Here is a 23,800-nt window from a genome sequence, read left to right as displayed (position 1 = left end):
CAGCACTGAGAGCACAGCTTGAAGCAGTCTGGAGGTTTGGGGATGAACTATGGGGAGGCAGAGATTCCTAGGGACCCAGGGAGGGGTCCAGAGCCCAGAGAGAGGGGCTGAGTGTGTTGAGGGGCCCAGAAATGGGCCGAGTGTGGAATGAACAACTGAGGCGATTACACCTGTGAGGCACAGGGTGTGGTGTAGGAGTGGTATGGAGCCACTCGATAAGCCCTTAAGGCAGAGACCATAGACACATGATGATCATGTGAGAGACCAGATTGGGATGCCCTGGGGAAGCCTCTTTCATGAAAAAACAATTACAACAAGGCATGGCAGGAAAGAGAAGGGGGCCTGCCCAAAGAGAGTTAGGGCTGTAGGGACTCCACGGCCACCCCTGGAGAGTGACCCTGCCACACACAAGGCTCTCTGTTTTGCTTTTCAAACCCTTTTCTCTATTACAGTAGTTTAACAAAGCATCATGGTGCATCTCTGGGACTGTCCCGGTGCAGCCAGCAGCCCCCAGGCTTTATGTTGTGCACTCATTACCGCAGACCTCACTAAATGCCCTGTGGTGCTTCATGCCTTTCCAGAATGCAGGGAGTGGCTGAACTTGCATTTCATTGAGGTTGTTGGTTGTAGACATGCTGGTCCAAGAATATAGGCAGGTAAGGTTCTTTGGGTAGATGTGATATGTTTTATTAGACCAACTAAATAGCTGGAAAAAATGTTCTTTTCATTGAGGTGGAAGAGGGAACCAGGAGACAGCAGTCAGAAAGGATCTTGTCTGTCAGCGGGAGGACAGCAAGGGGGATGGGACAGGAGCCCCAGAGACACTAACTGGCATTCAGGAAGAGTGCAGGTAGCACTGGCAGCCCAGGAGGATCCAGAGGCATGAAGAAGATTCTGCTCTCCTCACTGGGCCATTCTCTGATGACCCCACAGGGACAAGGCACAACTGAAGACAGTCTCTCTGAGAGATGAGAACTGATCATGCATCTCAAAAGGTGCCAGCCAGCTTTGTACTGTAGTGGATAGGCCTGGGATGGCACACCTTCCAAAAATGACAAGGGGGGTTTCTGGAGGAAGCTGTTATCTAAAAAATGGATATCACTCAGTCACAGCACATTTCCAGCAGCATCTTTCCCATTTAAAGTATTTTGTTTTTGAGGAAAGAGGAGGAGGACTGAAAACTGAACCCTACTTTCGTAAATGATGGACCCACACAACCAAAAGAGAAAGGAAAACATTAGATGCTGGAGAGCAATTTACACTTAGCACGTTGACTTAGCACATTTAACACTATCTGCTGTGCTCTGCCTCTATCCAAAGTACAAGATAGTGGGGACATAAAGGTAAATAAAGCCTATCAGCTCAAAATGTTGGAGGAATCATTTGTATGAAAGTAATTGGATCAAGTTAATACAAACACAATCTATGATTAGTAACAGTTAAAGCAGTATCAGGACAGTGCCCACTGACCCCAAGCCTTAAAACATGGCAATCAAAAGAGGAAAATTCCTGTACACCTTGCCACCTTCCTGCTGCAACTTCACAAATGATGAGATCCAACACTCCATAAACCTTTTCCTACCACCAGAAGGGAATACCCACATGCCATGTCATGCCTCACAGGTCCTAATGCAGAACTGGAAAGATACAATGGGACTTTTCACATCGTCTGTTCAGTACATCACCCTCCTTCACAGTCCAGGCCTGTGGGAAGTTAACTGGGAACAGTGCTGAGGTTTGTCTACCAGAACAAGGTGGAAGGAAGAGGGGAGGCAGATCTCTGTTAGGCATAGAAGACTCCTGGACTTCAGGGCAGATGTTCTCACCCCACTCTCCTTCCTCCTTCCTCAGTTCCAGCTTGACCAGTCCCTGCCTGTAAGCTCTTTTTCCCAAAGTATCAGGCTGTGGCCTTGAATCTAGGGCCTCAGCCTGGCCAATATAGCCACTCGCCCAGGCCAGCCACCCTATGGCTGACCTGAATCTTCCAGAACAGCCTAACCCTCTGTCCATTCCCTGGCAACAGAGTGGCCGGTCAGGGTGAGGTGACCCTCCACATCCCGCTGCACAGGAACGGCAAGTGCCCTCTCTCCTGGTTCTTGACATGGCTTGCTCTCTGTCTGATCTCCTAACTTCCTGACTTACCTTATACCTAGAACTGACTTTTGGATTGACCTCCTAGCTTCCTGACCCACCTTGTCCCTGGATTGTGCTCACACCTCCTGGCCCTGGTCAGTACCTTGATCCCCAAGTGGCCCCAGACCTGGTCACCAATGACCCAGCATGACACAGGGCTTGTGATCCTCCTGCTACAACCCAGCGTACAAATATTCAATTCCCTTGGCTAGTCCAGGCCCTACTGCCATGTATCATGACTCCCTAATCTCTAAATACCCCGTGGCCATTCAACAGCTAGCCTCAGTTCCCAGAATCCACAGGGGATGAAATGGAGCAGCATCGGGAAAGGGAAAGGAAACCCGTTTGAGCCCTATCCCATATGGATTCTCTGATGCCTAATGAGATGCGAGCTCTGGCGGAAGCGTTTCCCACAGACGGGGCAGGCATAGGGCTTCTCGCCCGTGTGGATTCTTTGGTGTGTGACGAGCAGAGAGTTGGACTGGAAGCTCTTCCCACATTCAGGGCACTTATAGGGCCTCTCTTCTGTATGGACCCGCTGGTGTCTTACAAGGGCAGAGTTCATACAGAAGCGCTCCCCACAGTCGGGGCATTTATAAGGTCGGTCTTCTGTGTGCGTTCTCCGGTGTCTCCTCAGGGTTGAGCTGTCGTTGTACCTCTTGCCGCAGTCAGGGCATTTAAAAGGTCTCTCGCCCGTGTGGATTCTCTGATGTTTCATGAGAGCTGAGCTGTGGCTGAAGCTTTTCTCACACTCGGGACATTTATAGGGTTTCTCCCCTGTGTGCATGGTCGTGTGTTTTATAAGTGCTGACTTCACAGTGAAGGTTTTCCTGCAGACCAGGCATTTATAACGTCCCTCTGCCGTGTGGGTTCCCTGCGGTGTAACCATTACTGGCCTCTGTTTCTCTCCTGTATGGATCCGTTTGTGTTTAATAAGGCCTGAGCTGTCAGTGTAGCTTTCCCCACAGACCAGGCACTTGTAGGGTCTCTCCCCAGTGTGGCTTCTCTGGTGTCGGGGGAGGAGGGAGCTCAGGCGGAAGCTCTTCCCGCAGTCCAGGCAGTGGTAGGGTTTCTCCCCCGTGTGGATTCTCTGATGTGCAATGAGATCTGAACTCACAATGAAGCTTTTCCCACAGTCAGGGCATTTATAGGGCTTCTCTCCCGTGTGGATTCTTTGATGCACTATGAGGGTCGATCGCCGGTTAAAGGTTTTCCCACAGTCTGTACACTGAAAGGGTCTCTCTCCCGTGTGGATTCTCTGGTGCACAATGAGATCCCGGCTCACGCTGAAGTGTTTCCCACAGTCGGGGCATTTAAAGGGGTTATCTGCACTGTGTGTTGCCTCATGGGCAAGAAGGTAGGAGCTCACTCGGAAGCTCTTCCCACACACCAGGCATTCATAGGGCTTCTCTCCCGTGTGGATTTTCCGGTGCGTGCTGAGCGTGGAGCTGAGGCGGAAGTTTTTCCCGCAGTCGTGGCATTTGTAGGGTTTTTCCCCTGTATGGATTCTCTTATGTTTAATCAGGGTAGACCTGACACGAAAGCTCTTCCCACAGTCGGGGCACTTGTAGGGTTTCTCTCCCGTGTGAATTCTCTGGTGTGTGATCAGGAAGGATCTCCTGTTGAAAATTTTCCCGCACTCCATGCATTTATAGGGCTTATCTCCAGCATGCAGTCTCTGATGTACGCGGAGGTCTGAGCTCTCACTGAAGCTTTGCCCACACTCAGGGCACTTATGAGGTTCTTCCCCTGCCTGGATTCTCTGATTCTCTTTGATACCCTTAGCTTTGCCAGGGGAAGTGGTTTTGCTCTTTGGCTTTTCTGTGGTAAGGCTTTTCTGCCCTTCTGGCTTGGATCGATTCTCACAGGCCCCCACTTGCTCTAGGCTCTGGGGATCATCCCTCTCAAATCTCTCCAGTAATGGAGCATGTAGTTCTGCTTCCTGCAGACAATTCTCCTTTTCACTCACCACACAGTCAGCTGCTGGTAGAAAGGGGGGAATAGGAAGATCAGAGTCATTCCCTGAAACTGGAACTAACCACAGAGCAGTAGGGCTGCACAGTTCACATAGACAGAACCTTAAGAAAGGGAAATGGCAGAAAAAGATAGTATAATATGAAGTAAGGACCAGTCTGTCAGAGCAGGGAGACCCGTCCTTCTTCCACAAATCATCTGAATATTCAGAAAAGAAATAGCAAGGAGACAGAGGGAGAGAGGAAGGGTTTTTATGAGTGTATTAGGGTGGGAAGGGGTGTAGGTTGTAGCCATGTGGATCTAAGGACATAGGCAGACAAGGTTCTTGGGGTAAATCTGATATCTTTTATTAGACCAACTCAAATAGTTCTATTAGACCAACTATTTGAGTTGGTCTAATAAAAGATATTGGATTTACCCGAAGAACCTTATCTTTCAGAGCGGGAAGGAAGCCATGGCTGGCACCTGCCCTGACGGTATGACCTCCCACTGGAACAGCTCTGACCTGAGCGATATGGGGCAGAAGTGAAGAACTCCCCTGAGGCTCGGCAGATATGACAGCCTCTCCCTTCACTCTCCCTTGGTTTTCATACAAGTTTAATAGATTCCTCACCTGTGCAAGCATCCCCCTTGTACTTCTTTTCCTCTGCATCCAAGGCATCCACTTCCTCCTCCTGCTCCATGGGAGAGATCTGCGGTGGAAATAGCCACAACTTACAGAAAGACCTGACTCACTGAAAACTGGATGGGGATATACACTCCCTTGCACCTGCTTCCAATGTTTGCTGAAGTTTTATCGTGAAACAGGAAAGCTGTGCTGGTAAGGGAAGAATTAAAAGCAGGGATTTTGCTTTTCTATGATGGGAAATGCTCTCTGCAGTCAGAGGCTGATGCCTGCTTAGGCTGTTGCAGTAGCAAGGCTCAGTCAGCACACTTGGCCAGCTCAGAGGCAGTGGGGTCCAGCAGAGAAAGCACAAGTCAGGCCCTCATCAGACCAGTGCTACATTCCCAGCTCTCTCACTACTTGGAAGAACCAAGGACCCATCATAATTCTGAGAAGAGGGTATGATACTGCTTATCCCCAGGACAAACACCATAAAGATGCTGTAACAGGGTCTGAGCCCCAGGGTAAGCCATGGCACCCCCTATGGACTCTCTGATTCTGACTTCTCGGGGTACTACCCTGCATCCTCACCTGCCATGTCTGACATGATGGAGATTTGGGAGGCTGCCCTTAATCCACTGGCGTGGCATCCTCAGGTGCTTCCCTCTTTCCGCCTCAGTTCATTGCTCTGAGTTTGTTTGCCCCCTTGTTCTCAGTCTCTGAGAGCCTGCTATCAGTTTCTGGGGAGTCTTTGGGTCTGCTTCCCTGACCACCCTCTCCCAGGTCTGCACTCTTTCACAGGGCTTTATTCAGGCCACTATTGAATTCTTTCCATATCACCACCAGCGCTAATCATGGCCTCCAGCCTTACCCAAAGTCATGCACATGCCTCTCAGGTCCTTCTCTAACTCCATTTACCAAGCTCGCTCAACAAACATAAGAAAAAAACCACTTAGCATTTCTAGAGAGCTCCTTCCTCTCCAGGGATCAGTGCCAGGCTCCCTGTATAGCCCTGGAGCTCTGTGGATACCCCCAGCCTGGCTCTATCCTTTCTGATCACCAGGCCACCTTAACTGGGTACAGGGGTTGCTAACTGCCTCATCTCATCAGCCCTCTAGCAGTCAGCTGCTTGCAGTTAGCAGGCTGGCTCTGCTTTCAGCCTAAGGCACTATAGCAAGGGTCAGCAATGTTTTTGGGCAGAGTGCCAAAATACCTTCAACCTCGACTTGTAAGATGTTGGCGTGCCAGGGGTGGACAGCGGGGGAGCTGTGAGGGGCCCAGTCCTTGTTGTGGCAGCACAGCCCCAGCCCCTTCCCCACCATCTGCCCCGAGGTGCACATGTCAAGCAAAATGCCTGCACATGCCACACTCTGGCATCTGTATTAGGGGTTGCCTACCCCTGCTCTTAGTGCTTTACCTCTGCTGCCTGCCTGCCAAGTAACAAGGGGAGGGGATGCTGTTACAGGTGTTTCTGTCTGGCAAATGAAAACATTTAAAAAGTCTCAAAGGAGACACCTTATGAATTTTCCCTGGCATTGTCCACAAAGGCAGCCCTAAGGGCTAGGACCAAGGTGGGCTTTTCCCTTCTCTGCTTCTCATCTTGGTCACAGAACAATGGCTTTATCCAAGGAGGCCCAGGCAGGGCTGGATGTCAGTCGACTCTGTCTGCACTGACTGCTCCTATTGCTTCTTCCAGCCTAGCTCTCTGTCTTCCCCTTTCCCCTTCTCCTTGTCTAGGACACCTGGTATTTCCTCATTCCCAAGAGCATTTTCTTTCCCATGGCTTAGCTCCTAGGTGTGAAAGCCTGTGTGCCAGTGAGGGCAGCAGCTTTGGGACTCAGCCCCCTTGGGGAGCGGTGATGGATGCAGAGGGGATGTGTGTGCAGGGTCCCTGCAGCGATGGAGGCAGAGGGGATGTCATCCCTGCAGTGATAGATGCAGAGGGGTTGTGTGTGCAGAGCCCCTGTGCTGCCCATCCCCAGCGCTTTCCCCGAGGTCTCTCTCCATTACCTGGGGCTGGTTCCAGCCACTGGAGAAAGTCCCCCCCCACTTGGCTGGGCACAAAGGGGCTTTAATGAAGGTCTCTCCTGGCCCAAACCCTGCTGAGGGAAAAGCAGCTGTTCAGTCCAGAAATCACAATGGAGGAGGCAGCAGCAGCAGCCTGTGACCCAGGAAGCTAAACTCCCAATATCCTGAGAAGAGAGTAATAGCAGCCTCCTCTTCCTCAGCTACAAGCAGAGCCCTCTGGCGACAGGAATCAATGAGACAAGTCAAGATAGACGCCCAGCTGTTTCACAGCTGCCTAGCAACACTGTTGCAGGCATCAGAGGCTCTGATTCTTGCTGAGAGCAAGTGAAGCTGCTCTTTTTTCTGTGTGTGTGGCTGAGAGTGGATTGGGGGCAGAGCAGGCTTTCATGCTGCTGCTTTTAGTTGAGATCTGGGATCCCGGGGTAAACCCAGGGCTCCAAGTGATGGAGAAGGACAGGAGGAAAAACACTAGTCATAGGCAGGATGTGGCCCCTCCTCTTTAGCTAAGATCAAGTGAGACTGGGGTATCCAGACCCAAAGGCCTCCAGGCCTTGGGCTTGCATCTAGGATACCTGCCTGAATTTGGGGAGTATGCAAAGCCCCAGACTGATGGCTCTGGGATGGAGGATACTTGCCTTGTGGTAGAACCACACAGACTTCACAATTGAGCTCTGCGCAGTCGAATTTTGGAACTTGACCCTTGGGCTTTGCACAGTTGGATTTGGAATTGATTTGGCTTTGAACAAGTTAAAAAAAAGTGTTGCTCTTTTCTGTACAAACAGGTTTTGCAATCACAGAACTTGCAGCTTTTGACAATCTGCTTCCTTTTAGTTAATGCACCTACAGAAAGGATCAGAGCTGCTTCCTTTAATGTGTCCTCAGCTCCTGGTGAGAGGGATCTGCTCCTGTTGTGGAACAGATTAAGGAGGGTTGCACAGGAAAAAGGGAGATGAGCACAGAGTGGGGTTTCCATTTAGTGCCTGCAGGAGGAGATGCCAGGAGGAGGAAGGGTGAAATATAGCATGGGGGATGGAATGGACAAAGAGTGGAAAGAAGGACTGTAAAATGCAGTGTGTTTCCCATCTCTGTGCAGAAAGGGAAGTGATGGTGGGAAGTGCATGGGGGTTACTCTAAGAATTTGTCTACACTTACAATTTGTCCATGGTTAACTTGAGATATTTTGCCATAGCACCACACATCCTTAATGCTTTACACAGAATCCTTTGGCATTTTACATTTTTATCACTCCTATTCTAGAGGTTGATTTACTGAGAAGTAAAATAAGTATCACTGCTGCAAAGCAGAGGTACATGCATCCTTTTCTTCAGCTCCTGCGGTGTATCCATCCAGCCAGTATCACAGAAAGGCAAAAGAGCTCCAGCAGAGCAACAGAATGCCAAGCTCATGCCAGCAGCTATGGAGCTGGGTCTTGTTCTTGCTAAAGATACCTACCAGCCTTACTTTTTGTGGTCTCCTTGCTTGAACTTAAAAATCTAGGGTCTCAGTGAGCCCCAGAACAAGATGTCACCAAGACACTGGGCTTCCAAATCACGGCCAAAAGGTTATCTGAAATCTCTGCTGATGAGCCAGATGGAGGCAGGGGGCACTTCCAGTAAGAATGACCTGACACATATGCAACTATAAGGGAAGTGAAGGATTTAACTATGTTTCTAAGCAGGTGCAGGTAAAGCCCTTCTCCCCTGGGCTTTTAGGTCCACCAACTAATTTCCCAAAATAGCTGTAAGAGAGCCAACACACTCTTCTACTCTTTTTAATATTTTCAAATGTGCCACCATCATTTGGCTTTCTAGGTGCTACCTTACATTTCCTGATCCTGGTGCTTATTGTTCTCTCTTGCGGCTGGTCACCCCTGAAATCCCCTGACGTGACGGCACATCGCATGAGTTAGCAGGGAAAATAGTTGAAGGGAAGGCATTTTTTTTTAGCAGCATAGACAAGGAAGTCATAGGTTCTTTTTCTGTGGCTCATGGGTTTATTAATGCCTTTAGCTTCAAGTGATTAGATAAATGGCTCAAACATATGTTAAACCTATTTCTTTCAGAAAAACACAAAGCTCTGTAAGAAATTAACACCTGCTCCCTTCAGAGTTACTGAATAGAAGTAAAAACAGAGATTGTTTAAAAAAACGTAAAAGGGGTAATTAAAAGCTAACAGTATACAGGGATGTATTAACAAGAGCATCATACGAGAATCTCAGGAAGTGACTTCTACTATATTGAGCACTGGTAAGGCCTTATCTTTAGTGTTCACTGTGTTGTAGGCATTAAACTTCAAGATGTGGGTAAATTACAAAGCATCCAAAGGAAAGCAAAATGATCAGAGGTCCTGAAAACATGTTATGTGAGAAAAGATGGAAGAACTGGGATTATTTAGGTTAGGGAAGACTGGGGAGGGGGCATGGCAGTGTTGAAATACAAAAAAAAAGGGTTGTTCTAGAAAGAGAACAATGAATGCTCATACAGAGATTTGTTAGATACTAGGACAAACTATCTAACTATACTGGGGATTAAGTACTAGAATAGATTCTCTGCAGAGGTTGTGGAGTCTCTGTTTCTGGATGTTTGTACATATAGGGTACACAGACATTTGTCCAGTACTCTTTAGACAGAAAGTGATCCTCCTTTCAGTGGCATAATAGACCAGATGATGCCTTAGTTAAGAAACTTCCTTCCAGCCTTATTTTTATCATAGTTTAGAGCAGGTAGACATTTTTTAGTCTTCAATCTTGACATCAGGTTTCTCCCTCTACGCTTTGATCTTTCAGATGAACAGTCCTGTCATTTTACAACTGCACGGTGTGCTAAGCATTTCTCCCATTCCCAACATCCAATGAAGGTTGCATAAATCCAAGAAAGACAATGTAAAAACAAACTGACTGATGATGCTGCCATTCTTCCAATGCCCATAGATACCATCAGAGCAAAAATGTCATTCTTATGACAGAACACAGGTCAGGTAGTCTCAAGATCCTTATGGGACTTTCCAGACCACCCCCCTTAACACTAGTGATCCTTCTGCTATGACCAACCAAACCTTGGAGCATCATGGAAAAAATACCCTTTTTGGCAGATGAACTGTGTGCCCTAGTGCCGGGGGTTCTAAACACAGGCATGTGGGTCCCAGCAATGGCCTCAATAAGGTTTGTGCATCCCAATCATGCAAATGCATAAGAATAACTCAATGGCTTTGCCCTGCATTATTACCTGTGAAGTCAACACCTTAATAGCATCAAACATCTCCACAAGCCCAACAGCTAATCTACCAAAACCAAGCAGCTTAGGTTGGTTGTGGTCAGGAACAACTCCCCAGATAGTGACAGTCATGCACTTATGCCTTGGCGTGAGGTCTCATGTAGGTATCCAGCTGATGAAGTCCCAATATGGGCTCTGCACAGATTTCTACAAAAGTCGATTTTGACATCCTGAAGGTCTGTCACCAGAACTGGTCATCTCAGGTTTGAAGTACTATCCCATTTCACCAGTCAGTACTTTGTACTGTGAGCCATCTTTAGTCAGATTAAGAGAATTTGGCACTAAGAAAAAAAACCCCCATCATCTCAGATTGTTAGGGAAAGCATTTTTATGAAAGTCATAGGATGCAGTTAAACACAAACAAAAATATATGCTTAATGAGAGTTAGGGCAACATCAGGATACTCTTCATTATACAGGACTGAAAGGAAAAGTCTCCAGTGTCTTTTGCCATCATTACACTGACAACAAAATCCTGGATAATATCCTCTAACACCTTTTACATCCACAACTAATGGACACCAGAAAGCAATACTTATTCCAAAATCATACAACGCATACTGGAATGCTAGCCCTGCATGATGCAGCAGTACTCTCACATCAACAATTAGATCAGGGCAGTCTGCTCTCCCACTGCCCATACATTTAGGGTGTGCTGGAGTCACAGCTGAAGTTCTACATCAGAACAAGCATTGGATGGAAGTGGAGGGCACTTGGATTGAAGACTGTTGAAGACTGACAACTTCTGGGGTCCAGGACAGTTACTCTCTCACACCTAGGGTCAGAATAGTCCTATCCCCAACACCCAAACTTCCTCTCAGGAGTTATGGCCATCCAGATACAATCCAGTTTCCAAAAATTCCACTCTCCTGCCCAGACTCATGCCACCAGCATGCTACAAGGAACTGCAACCTGGCAGTGCTCAAGAGCCCATCCTGAGCTAACCTTAGATCCCATTATTCCCAGACAGGATTTAGACAGATGTTCACGGAAGGGAGACTTAACCTGAGGTGCCAACCCCCTCTCTAAAAATAGGCCTCCTTGGGGGGCAATAATGTCCCAGAGGGTATGCTCTGTGGAATCAAGCATTTGGGCATTCAGTGGTCCCAAGAAGACAGCAGCCTGGGGGCAATCAGTATTAAGGTTCCCTCCTCTACCCCACTATCCCAGTGGTATCTGGGTCATCATTCCCAGAAGGTGAATGTAGCAGACTCATGAACAAAAAAATTATGCCACAGTGGGTACGTCTACACCAGTGGCTCCCAACCTTGGGTCATGACCCAAATTAGGGTTGCAGGGGGTCCACCCCTCACTCCGCCCCTTCCGCCCGCGGGGCTCTCCCAGCACATGGTCAGCGCGGCTTTTGCCACCGCTGCCCCCCAACAATCCCAGCCCAGCCTGGGCTCTGCTGGTGCTGCCGGACACAAGTGAGTTGGCAGTGGGAACAGGGTCACAACCTGGATTTAGGGTCACAGCAAAAAAAAAGGCTGGGAGCCACTGGTCTACATGTTCATTAGTACACCATAGTTACAGTGCATTAAGTTTACTTAGTACTTGCATAACCAAGTACTAAATCAATGTGAAGTAACTGGTGCTACTGCGCAGTTGCACTTGCACATGGCTTTTTAGTGACAGTAACTGTGCAACAGCCTAATACTACTGTGCAGTAGCACATTAGCACGGTTTTTGCCCTGCACACTACTGCACAGTAGAATTAGCCTAATTCTAGTGCACAGTTAGCGCCTTGTGAAGACACACCCGATGATCATCTATTGACTGTAGATTCTCTGGTGCCTAATGATGTGCAAGCTCCAACAAAAGCATTTCTCACAGAGAGGACATGTGTAGGGTTTCTTGCCTGTGTGGACTCTGATGCCGAATGAGCAGTGAGTTTGACCAGAACCCTTTCCTGCACTTGGGCATTTACAGGACCTCTCTTCTGTGTGGACTTGTTAGGGCCTAATGAAGCCTGAGCCATCAGCGAACTGCTTCCCATATTCAGAGCAGCGAAAGTGTCTCTCTCCCATGTGGATTCTCTGATATCTCGTAAGGACTGAGTTGTGGGTGAAGCTGCCCACATATTCAGGGCATTGATACAGCTCCTCTTCCACGTTCACTGGCTTGTGTTTTAGATGGGGTGACTGCACACTGAAGCTTTCTGCACATTTGGGAAACTAATAATGGCCCTCTCCCACATTGGTTCCCTAAGGTGTAAGAAAGCGCTGGCCTATATATCTCTCCTGCGTGGCTTCTCTTGTGTTTAATAAGGCCTGAGATGCTAGCATAACTTTTCCCACAGACCAGACATTTGTAGGGTCTTTCCCCTGTGTGGCTTCTCTGGTGTTGGGTGAGGTGGGAGCTCAGGCGGCAGCTCTTTCCGCAGTCCAGGCAGTGGTAGGGTTTCTCCCCCGTGTAGATTCTCTTGTGTGCAATGCGCCTGAGCTCACAACAGAGCTTTTCCCACAATCATGACATTTATGGGGTTTCACCCCCATATGGACTCTCTGATGAACTATGAGGGTTGATCTCCGATTGAAGTTCTTCCCACACTCCATACATTTAAAGGGTCTCTCTCCCATGTGCAGTCTCCGGTGCACAATGAGGTCTTGGCTAAAGCTGAAGTGTTACCTGCAGTCAGGGCATTTATTAGGGTTGCCTGCACTGTGCGTTGCCCCATGGGCAAGAAGGTAGGAGCTCACTCGAAAGCTCTTTCCGCAGACAAGGCACTCACAGGGCTTCTCTCCTGTATAGATTTTTTGATGGATACTGAGGGTGGAGCTCAGGCAGAAGCATTTGCCACAGTCATGGCATTTGTAGGGCTTCTCTCCAGTGTGGATTCTCTGATGTGCGATGAGGTGCGAGTTCACACTGAAGCTGTTCCCACACTCAGGGCATTTAAAGGGCTTCTCTCCAGTGTGGATTCTCCAATGTACTGTAAGGATTGATCTCTTATTGAAGCTTTTCCCACACTCTGGGCACTTATAGGTTTTCCCTGGTGTCTGGATTTTCTTTTGGGCTTTCCTAGCCTTGGCTTTCCCCATAGCTCTTCTGCTAAGGGAAGTGGTTTCATTCCACAACTCTTCCATGGTGTTTTCCTACCCTTCTGGCTTGGCTTGGCTTGGCTTGGCTTGGCTTGGCTTGACTCTCACAGGTCACCATTTATGCCAGTCCTTGGAAATCACCCCCTTTGGATATGCCCAGTAATGACCCGTACGGTTCCAGTCCCGGCAGACAGTTGTCCTCCATTTCATTCACCATCCCATCATCTACTGGAATGAAAAGGAAACTTCAATATCAGAGTTATTCCCCATACTCAGAAGTTAAAAACTCTTTTAGGTGAAATGGCAGAACAAAATAATATGGTCTGAAATTTGGTGGCCAGTCCCCCAAAGCAGAGGGTCTAGTTCTTTTTCCACAAGGGACTTGAGCACTTGGGTAGGGAAGTGGGGAGCACATAGAATATGGGGATGCTGGAACAAGTCATTCAGTCAGGGATGGGAGATGGGAACAACCCCTGCCATCAGGAAGTGATCTCTGAAGGGGGAACTGAAATGGGGCAGAAGCAGGGTCTGGCTTTTTCCCTTTCTGTCTCTCACCTTGTTCACAGGACAGTGACTGCCAGGCAGATTACAAGAAACAGATCCAAGCTGGACTGGGAGCCAGTAATCTCGCTTCTGCTTTATTCTTCTCCTTCCCTTTTCATTGTCCCTCTCCCTTTCTTCCTGCTTCCCCTCTTCTGTCACCTCTAGCTGGAACACTTGATTTGTCTTGTCCCCAGGGCATTTTTCTCTTTAAACCAGATCCGCTCCTACCAGCATTACTAGGAGTCAGAGCCTGTCAGTGTCAGTGACACAGCAGCCCTTCTCCTTGCCTATCCCAGGGGAGAATTATTGAGCAAGGAGAGACTGTGTGTATAGAAAGTCCCTGTTCTGCTTGCCCCCAGCACTTTTCCCAAGGTCTCTCTTCACTACCTGGAGTCTCCAGCTCAGAAGTTAATGTCCGCAGAGCCGGGGGGTGCCCCAAGGGGCTGATTCCAGCCACCAGAGACAATCCCCAGACCTTCACTAGGCACCAAAGGGCTTTAATGAAGGGCTTTCTCCAGCACAGACTCCACTGGAGGGCAGCAGCTGCTCAGCCCAGGCTCCCAGAGCAGCGCGAAGAAAGGAGCATTAAGGAGCAAACCAGGAAGCTCAACCCCCTAAATCCCGAGCGGGGAGAGTAAAGATAGCAACCACATCTCCTTTAGCAATAATCCAAGCTGTCAGACCACAGGAGTTATTGAGACAAATATGTTTGCAAAGAAAGCAAGTCTGCTATATCATGACTCATCCTCACATGCTAGGTGAAGGCTGGTCTCTTAAAAGGACTCGCTCTCACCTGCCATGATTGGCTATGCCATCTTTCAACCCCATGGGCCCATGCCACACCAGAAGTAGGAAGGTTTAGGGCAGGGTTCAGCAACTAATGGCCTGCTGGATCCAGCCCACAGAACCACTGAATTCAGCCTGTGGTTTTATTTTTTGGCTTAATAGTTGGCCTTGTCTCCCTGAACCAGTAATTATAACGATGTATCTGCCTCTGCCACAATACCTGGCTCTGATGCTCTGGGAAGCAAAAGGAGATAAATGAAAGTGGGTCTTTGTATGTAATGCACAAGCAGTGATAAAATAGCTCTATTGCTTTCCAATCTCCTTTCCAAACTAAGGGTGTTTTCTTTAGCTCTTTTATAACAGCCAGAGACCAGCACGATTTGCCCTACATACACAATAAATAGTATTTCACACTTGCCAAAAAGGCAATGGATTCCTTGGCAGGCCTCAGAATTTCTGGATTGCATGCTTAATGGGATCTGGGCAATTTACCTGATACTACACCATGTTGGCTCAAATCTAAAACTCTTGAGTTGCAAAAATTGTTTTGGTGCTTGCTCTTATCTATATCTACTGGTTCAGTAAAAATGCCTCCACTTCAAACCATCTCCATATTCACGCACGTAGTGCTGCTATTGTGTTAAGCAGTTGCAGGAGTGATTGGGCACAGAAGACAGCAATAAGTGGCAAGGGATGGAGCAGGACAGTGTTAGCCAGAAATCTTATGGGTGTTTGTGTATTTGGATATATTGAAAAATAGAAAATGAGGCAAAGATTTTCTTCATTCTCCGGTGCAGCTGCTGTTTCATGCCATGGTGGTGTAATTGAACTAGAGACATTAAATTTACAGGAGGCAGAGAGAAGGTAGACATCTCCTATACAGAGTATCAGGGCCAGGCCAAGATGGAAGGGTCTTTCTATTATTTACCAGGGAATATAACCCTCCCCTAGATGGTTGTATTGCAATACATCAGAAAAGGGTTGTGCAACTCAAACTTCACTTTCTGGTCACCACTAATGGGGTGCTCTCTCGGAGGCTAGGAGGCATCAGCACACTTGCAAGCAGAAAATTGGGCTATACATACAGGTGCAGGAATAGATAACAACTCACCACATAGTGAGAACACAAGGGCCACTGCTTTGTTTTCAAATCCTTTTTCCTCTAATAAGGTGGTTTAATAAATATTTGTGGGGGATCACTGAAACTGTTCTGGGAGGATCACATGCAACCTGTATGCTGTGCACCCCTGTGTCAGACACTTGTGGATTTGGTCTCTCTGCACTCTGTATAGCTGAGATCCCAGATGACCCTCTGGTTGTGATTTGGGGTTCTGGGTCTCTGTGAGAGTGTCCTGCCCTGGGATTTACCGAAGCCTTGGGGCGAAGGGAACAGTTTAGGACAAGTTGGAGAGTCTTCAAAATGTATAGTTGAGTAGTGGAGTCCTCAGCAAAAGTAACATCCAGTGCCTTGTTTAAACAGAAGATGTTAGCTCTGCAGAAGCACCTTCTGTGGCCTTGCCTGGGGTACTAAGTTTGCTCCTAATGTGTATTCAGTATGCAATCTTCTTGTATGGCTATGACAAGCGGGGCTGCCTTTTAGAAGGGCCCTGAGTGCAGTGAAATCCAGGCCCTCAGTATTCGACTGCTCTGAAACATAAAGCTTGACTGCAGAATAGTATGGGATAAAAGACACAAAGCACTAAATTAGCAAGGGAATGTGTGCATACCTCTTTTGCTGCAGATAAACTCATCTCACACCTCCATAAACCAGCTTTCAGAATAGGTTTAATAGCACTTATTAAAATGCCACAGGATTTGCAGTAAAGTACTGCCAATAGATGGCAAAATAAGTCAGCTTAACCCTCAACATCTTCCAATCATGTGTCTCTTCACCGACAAGCTCCAAGTCATCCTGACCCACCATCCCCTGCTCCAAACAGTAGCCAGGCCATTTGTATGCTTTTGTGCAAACGTAGTTCTTTCTTGTTCTCTAAATATGCAAATGAACTGCTAGTTAAGCTTTCTGCATCTTGCCCCATGCTCCTCTATTTCTGTCATCCTTAGCCTCTCAAGATGTAGGTACTGTGGGGTTTAACAAGAGGTTTGTTTGAAGGAAAGGCACTTTTGCTGTAACAGCAGACACAGCCAAGAAAGAGAGTTAGAATCATTTCCTGGCTTGCAGTATCAATAATGCCATCAGCCACGAGCAAGTGTGAGAAGTATTAATGTCTAAATCAGGGGTTAGCATCTGTGAAGACATTTTATCCAGTCTGCCAAGCCAGGGTGGCAGCAACAGAGAAAACTGATGTCAGTGTTAAAAGAAATTAGTGGCAGCCAGCAGTGGTAGCCCACCTTTTAACCAAGCTGAATTAATTCAGTTCACCATTGCTTTAAGGCTGCTGACCCTTTGGCTAAATCATCTGATGCTACTTAGGACACTTCCAAGTTTACCATGGACATGGAAGAGGCTAGATGTAGGGGATTCCTAAAAAGAAAAAAACACTGATTTTATCACCTCTGTTATAGAGATTTACAATTCAGTGAATATCTTATACTTTTTCTTTCTCTCTTGCCATAGCAGTGGCATTGTAAAGAGGTAGATAAGGAGGACAGGGGGATTTGATAACAGTCTTCAAATACCTGAAGGGCACTTATAGAAAAGATGAAGACTGATTGTTCTCTGTGGCCATAGAACTAGGAGCAATGGTCTCAAGCTGTAGCAAAAGAAATTTAAGTTGGATGTTAGAAAGCGCTTTCAATCTATGAGCCCACTGACAGATATTAAGTTAAAGGTTCATGGGATATGAAGTGTGATCCTAACAATTGCAAATCCTATTTTTAATTCTGAAAACCAGTCCAGGCTTCCTAAAGATCAATGCTAACTGACTGACAATTGCTGGTGCTCTATTATAACCACACACACACCCTGCCCCCACTCCCCAAACCTCCATGTGGAGTAGTGGACAATACCATATGTCTGTGTTTCCTGATTTCCAGTAATTTAAACTAGTACTGTACTCATCACAGTTTGAAAAAGCATGACTTGTTGGCAACTATAGCTCTTGAGTTACTTAAGCTTCTGGCAGTGAATTTTACTTGTTTTCTGAGTAAGGGCTTGTCTACGTAGGGGACATAAATGGTAAAACAACACTTTAGTTTAATTGCATTGGTTTGGTGAAGTTGGACTAACTCCCACTTATGAAATAACAGCTGCTTTTTCCAGTTTAGCACATGTTCCTTTCAAAGTTTCCTCTCCCGTAGATTGTGACCATCCAGCAACCCCATCTTCCAATTATTCCATTCTCCTGCTCAGGGGTGCCAGCAGGCAGCACACGTGCCACAAGTGGAACAGGCAGTCTCTGTGGCACATTGCAAATCTGGGACAGGGACATGCAGCGCAGTAGCAGATGGAAGATGGGGCAAAACGCAGAGCAGCAGATGGGGCAGGGGAAGGGAATCAGAATGACTCTTGGGGAGAGTGCAGGACTAATTTGTGGCATGCCTGCCAAAAAGGTTGGCCCCCACTGCTCCTGCCTAGCCTGATCCCCCTGCCATCATGCCTCATGGATCCTCAATTTCTCAATGTCCCCTCCATTGCCAGCCATAGATCCCACAGTTCCAGAGATCTGAATGGGGCCAAACCATGACAGAGGAAAGGGTCTGTCCTCAGCGCGGGTACTTTGGTGTCTAATAAGGGCTGAGTTCACACAGAAGCCTCCGCACAGGTGGGACATTTATAAGGCCGGACTTCCAAATGGATTCTCCTGTGTCTTACAAGAGTTGAGCTGTCGTTGTACCTCTTGCCGCAGTCAGGGCATTTAAAGAGTCTCTCACCCATGTGGATTCTCTGATGTTTCATGAGAGCTGAGCTGTGACTAAAGCTTTTCTCACACTTGGAACAGTTATAGGGTTTCTCCCCTGTGTGCATGGTCTTGTGTTTAATAAGGACTAACTTCACAGTGAAGGCTTTCCCACAGTCAGGACACTGATAACATCCCTCTCCTGTGTGGGTTCCCTGCAGTGTAACCATTACTGGCCTCTGTTTCTCTCCTGTGTGGATCCATTTGTGTTTAATAAGGCCTGAGCTGTCAGTGTAGCTTTCCCTGCAGACCAGGCACTTGTAGGGTCTTTCCTCCATGTGGCTTCTCTGGTGTCGGGTGAGGTGTGAGCTCAGGCGGAAGCTCGTCCTGCAGTCCAGGCAGTGGTAGGGTTTCTCCCCCGTGTCGATTCTCAGGTGTCTAAGATGGTCCGAGCTGTTGCTGAAGCTCTTCCCACAGTCTGGGCAGTGGTAGGACTTCTCACCCGTGTGGCTCCTCCGGTAGGTAATAAGGTGAGCGTAGCATTTCTCATAGTCCATACATTTAAAGGGTCTCTCTCCCATGTGGATTCTCTGGTGCACAATAAGGGCTCGACTCATGCTGAAGTGTTTCCCTCAGTTGGGGCATCTAAAGGGTTTGTCTGCGTGGTGCATTGCCCCATGGGCAAGATAGGAGCTCACTCAGAAGCTCTTCCCACACCCCAGGCACTCGTAGGGCTTCTCTCCCATGTGGATTTGCTGGTGCATGCTGAGCATGGAGCTCAGGCGAAGTTTTTCCCACACTTGTGGCATCTGTAGGGTTTCTCTCCTGTGTGGATCCTCTAGTGTTTGATCAGGGTTGATCTCATACTGAAGTTCTTCCTGCAGCCAGGGCACTCATAGGGTTTCTATGCAGCGTGGATTCTCTGGTACAGGATCAAGAAGGATCTCCCATTAAAGATTTCCCCACACTCCAGGCATTTATAGGGTTTGTCTCCAATATGAAGTCTGATGTACAAGGAGGTCTGAGCTCCCACTGAAGCTTTGCCTGCAGTGAGTGCAGTTAAAGGGTTCCTCTGCCATGTGGTTTCTTGCATGGGGTTTGGCCTCCCTGCAATCTCTCATGGTGGACGTAGGCTTGTCTGGTGGCTCTTCTATAAGGCGGTATTCCTGACCTTCTGGCTTGCATCGCTTCTCATAGGTCACTGCCTGCTCAGGATGCTGGGAAACCTTCTCTTGAGATCTGCATGAAAACATCTCATACAGCTTTGTCTCCTGCTGAGAGTTCCCTTCCTTGTCATTCACTGCCCTATCATCTGCTGGAATAAAGAGGAGATAGCCACACCCAAGTCATTTTTTGTTCTGGAAAATAAAGAATCATGAAAATTGAGGAATAGCCCAACTAAGTAAAAAGAAGATGACAACAACGATCTGAAATTGGGGGTCAAATCTGACAAAGGAACCACTTCTTCTACCAAACGTTATCTGAACACCCAGAAGATGTTGATGCCTGCTATGACAATGGGACCTCAGCTGAGGGGAGCTCAAGTTGCTTTCTATAAATGCCAGCAGATTCCTGCACCCACTCATATTTTCCAAATTAGCTTTCCAAACAGACACCTCACCTGTGCACGCAACTCTCAGGCTTTGTTTTTCCTCTGCGTCCAGTGTGCCTCATTACACCATCTCCTGCTCCATAAGAGAGCTCTGTAGAAAAAGTATGCCCTGCTTATATGGAGTTTGAATTCTGCGCACCCTGGGTTTATACACATATATGTATCCTAGTTTGATTTTTTCCCTGAAGTTTTATTAGGAAATGCCATAACATTTTAAAAATTAGGTTAAATTGTTTAAAATTCTGTGTTTAAAAAATTACAGCATTTGATTAAATAGGTTAAAATTAGGCACAACATTTTCTGTTGGGGAGTATGAAATTTTATTTCTCTCCCCCATTGTAGGCCAATTCCACATTGGTTTGTCATTACAGCAGGGCTCTGTAAACACAGGCAGTGGATAGGGAGTGAGTGATAGTGGATAGGGAGCGAGAGATCTGCGTTCTAGTCACCATTCAGTCACTGATTTGAGGAGCTACAGCCTCTTACTCCCTGTTGTTTCCTTGAAATGAAGAGAATAACATACACGTCCCCAACTGTTCTGATCTCAGGAATCAGATGCCAAAAATGAAGTGATTTTTAAAAATAATAGATACTGGGTTCGTTATGTTGGCTTCCTGTTTTTGGCACCTTTTAGCCTCACGTTTTCTCTGCTAACATGCTAACAACAAAGGGAGTATGTCACTTAGTTCACTTTTTAATCAAAAGCCACATACTTGTGTAAACACAGGACTGTTGAATTCACTGAACAAAAAAGGAAAGAGGATCAGTGAGCGCGTCTACACAAGACACTTAATGCACAGTAGACTTAATTCTACTGCGCATTAGCCATGCACAAAAGCCATGCTAATGTGCCGTGAAATTAGCCTACTGCACATTAAGCATCACAAATTCCCCCACCTCCAGGCTTAGTTGGCTAACATTGTGTTTTATGTAACCTAGTTGTGTTCCCCTCCTCACCCCCATTCGTCTTGTTAGTCCCTCATTCTGGTGCTCTGTATTTCCCTATTGGCTTTGTCATCTTTTTGGGTTCATAACTCTTAGCATCTACTAATAAAATTCAATCTACTTACCAAATACTTTTATATAGATTAAAATTAGACATATGGTTAACTTTATGTAGTGTGGATATCCCCATAGATACCAGAGTTGTGTGCGTCTCAGCAACCAGATAATGTGCATTATAGGAAAAGTTTAAAAAAAACACACACACATTTTTAAATGAAAAATGAAAATTAAAAAATCACAATGAGAACAAAGGAAGTCCTGTGATAGAAAACAATGATGGCAGCTGGGCACTGATGACATTGTGACTCACTCTTGACTGTGTCAGGAGCTATCAGAGCAGTCAGAACAACATATAACCGCCTAAAAAAATTGTGGCAAATACACTCCAGCATAACAAAAGAACAACAGTATGTATTTGTATAGGTTACATTATTTATTTATTAGATTTATATCCCTCCGTATCCAAAAGGCTCAGAGCAGTTTACAATTAAAAAAACCCATGGACAACGGGATTAGTATAGTAACATACATTGCATTATTCATGATTTTAAAGAAAGATTTATCTAATTCATGGAATAAAAATAAAACCCATATGGATAACATCTTTGGACAACAAGTTGAAAACAAGCTTGTAACTCAGGAATCACTCTGTAAGGACTTAGCTACTAGCATTGATTATTATTTTCAATTATTGCTATTAAAACCTTAAATTAAGTAGCACAATGACAACCTTAAGCACTGTGCTAACCAAAGCAAATGATGGTGAGCAAAGAAGAAAATGTCAGAAAAAAATATCAGGGAAATACTACCTTTAAATAAATACCTGGAGTCAAAGTTCATCTAGAGTGGATCATATGAGATGGAGTAGCATTCCAGAAAGAAGAAGAGTAAATCTTAAACAAATTTTTGAGCTGCTATGACTATGGGTTAAATCCTATATCACGTTATATGCCTAAGTGGTCCATACTGAGCAACTTTACTGCAGTTATTGTCACTTAAGACACCGTTTGGGATACTATTTTGTCACAGGAAGAAACAGAATTACCTGCCGAATGAAAAATGAAGGAGGAGGGCCTTCTCACCTTTTAGCCCAACAGGTGAATGTCCAAGACACTTGAAAGAAATCTGGATCTTTGGCTCCCCTCACTCAGAGGGGTTTGAACCTGTAACTTCTCCTTCCCACCAAAATGCTCTGATTTCAAGGCCATAGGCCAGGCATCCCAGTCCCCTTCCCAGCCTTCCTCTTGAAGCTGGTTCACTGCATGGTGTATTTAATAGTCACTGGCAGAAGCATAGCACACAAACTGAGCACCCAGGGCAGGGGAGGGGAGGGGAGGGGAGGGGAGTGGACTCCTCAAAAGTGGAGGGGACACCATTCCCACTCACTCTCCTACCCCCAAATACACCATATGGTGCTTCATTGTGCTTATGACTCTGGGTCATAGAATCATGGAATCATAAAAAATAAGGGTTGAAAGGGACCTCAGGAGGTCACATCTAGTCCAACCCCCTGCTCAAAGCAGAACCACCGCCAAGCAGATCATCCCAGCCAAGGCTTTGTCTAGCCAGGTCTTAAAAACCTCCAAGGAGGTTGCCCTCCACTGGATTCTCTCCAATTTGTCCACGTCTTTTCTGCAGTGTAGGGCTCAAAACTGGACACAGTACTCCAGATGTGGCCTTACTAGTGCCGAATAAAGGGGAAAAAATCACTCCCCACAATTTGCTGGCAACACGTCTACTAATGCAGCCCATTATGTCGTTAGACTTCTTCGCAATAAGGGCATACTGTTTACCAAGCAGCAGCAGCAGCAGCAGTGGGCTTGCTCTACCACTGTAAAGGGTCTGGGGTAGAGGAAAGGGGAATGGGAGCACTTCCAGCATCCCCCCCACTGGCAGTCTTTGCCACAGCAAGGGAAGTTCTGCACTGCCCGTGCTAGGCCACAGGACCTGGGCAGTTCAGCATACCAAGCAGCGTTTCTGGCAGGAGGGTGCACCATTCCACTTGCCCCGCTCACCCCCCCAAGATACACCCCACAATGCAAGGAAGCATCATGGAGTGTATACACCCTAGCTGTGCTTCTTCCCTTGCTACTACAAAGACTCTGGCTGGGAGGGACCCTGATGCCCCTTCCTAGTTGGGGCCATGGCAGGTGCCCCACTCACCCCACCCTAGTTACACTATCGTTCACTGAATCAAGTGGATAAACAGCACTGGGCAAGTTTCTGCCTCCCTAGGAGAAGGGGCCTAGAATATAATTCAGGGTCCCTTCCTTTCAGAGCATCTCACCAAATCCTATGCTCTTGTGTTCTTCATTGTGGTTGTCTGTATCTCTCCCTCTTGATTTCCCAGGGAACCAGATTCAAGAGGAAGGCTAGAGAGGAGTCACCAGGGGATCAGACAGGGGCAGGAAGTGGCTTTCCTCTCTCTGCTTCTCACCTTATGTATAGGACAGTGACTCTGCCTAGGGAGGCTGTAGTGAATGCATCTGGGATGAGCTGGGACCTGGGCATCTCTCCTGCTGCTGCATCCAATCTCTCCTTTTCTGTTCCTGCCTCTAGCTAGGGCACTTGGTCACTCATCCACTCCTGCATTTACTCTTTGGTAGCTGAATCAACTGCCACAAGTGCCAGCAGGAACAAGAGACTATTTGTGTGTCTGACAGTGGCAGATCTGGGTCTCCGACACTCATGGAGCAGAGATAGGAGTGAGGAAGGAGTTGTGTGTACATAAAGCCACTTTCCCTGCCCAGTTCCAGCACTTTCCCAGTAATCTCTGCATTACCTGGAGACGTTTTGACTCAGGAGTGGGTGTCAGCAAAGTCCAGGGCTGCCCTAGGGGGGCTAGGTCCAGTTACCAGAGTAAATACCCTCCTCGGCTGAGCCCCACAGGAGTTTTAACAAGGACTGGCTACAATCAGATGTTGCTGAGGGGAGCTGCAGCTGCTTATCCTGGGACCTCAGACCACAACAGAGAAGGAAGCAGTAACAACAGCCTGGAACCCA

The 23,800-nt window shown here is 47.1% G+C and overlaps 2 protein-coding genes across 3 annotated transcripts in view; both read right to left on the bottom strand.

The window, feature by feature from the left end:
* LOC102377404 (zinc finger protein 345) overlaps positions 1-5,777 on the bottom strand; it is a 16,390-nt gene extending 10,613 nt beyond the window's left edge. Inside the window, exons 1-3 of one of the 2 annotated variants that reach the window (XM_025199822.1) lie at positions 5,583-5,777; positions 4,721-4,799; positions 2,616-4,116 (exon numbers count right to left, since the gene is read on the bottom strand). In XM_025199822.1, the coding sequence (XP_025055607.1) occupies positions 2,616-4,116; positions 4,721-4,790 (1,571 nt within the window). In that variant the 5' untranslated portion in view covers positions 4,791-4,799; positions 5,583-5,777. Of the gene's footprint in view, positions 1-629; positions 4,117-4,720; positions 4,800-5,582 lie in introns of those variants that run through there. The other variant, XM_025199821.1, reaches the window with a different exon arrangement.
* A 5,860-nt stretch (positions 5,778-11,637) lies between these two features.
* On the bottom strand, positions 11,638-23,800 carry LOC112549709 (gastrula zinc finger protein XlCGF49.1-like). Its single transcript, XM_025199848.1, is given in 2 exon segments — positions 11,638-13,279; positions 23,580-23,800. A coding segment is annotated over 1 exon segment (726 nt). The 5' UTR covers positions 13,097-13,279; positions 23,580-23,800; the 3' UTR covers positions 11,638-12,370.

The sequence above is a fragment of the Alligator sinensis genome, unplaced genomic scaffold, assembly GCF_000455745.1.
Source record: "Alligator sinensis unplaced genomic scaffold, ASM45574v1 scaffold1097_1, whole genome shotgun sequence".
NCBI classification, from domain to species: Eukaryota; Metazoa; Chordata; order Crocodylia; family Alligatoridae; genus Alligator; species Alligator sinensis.
This window is presented reverse-complemented; position numbering and strand designations above follow the sequence as displayed.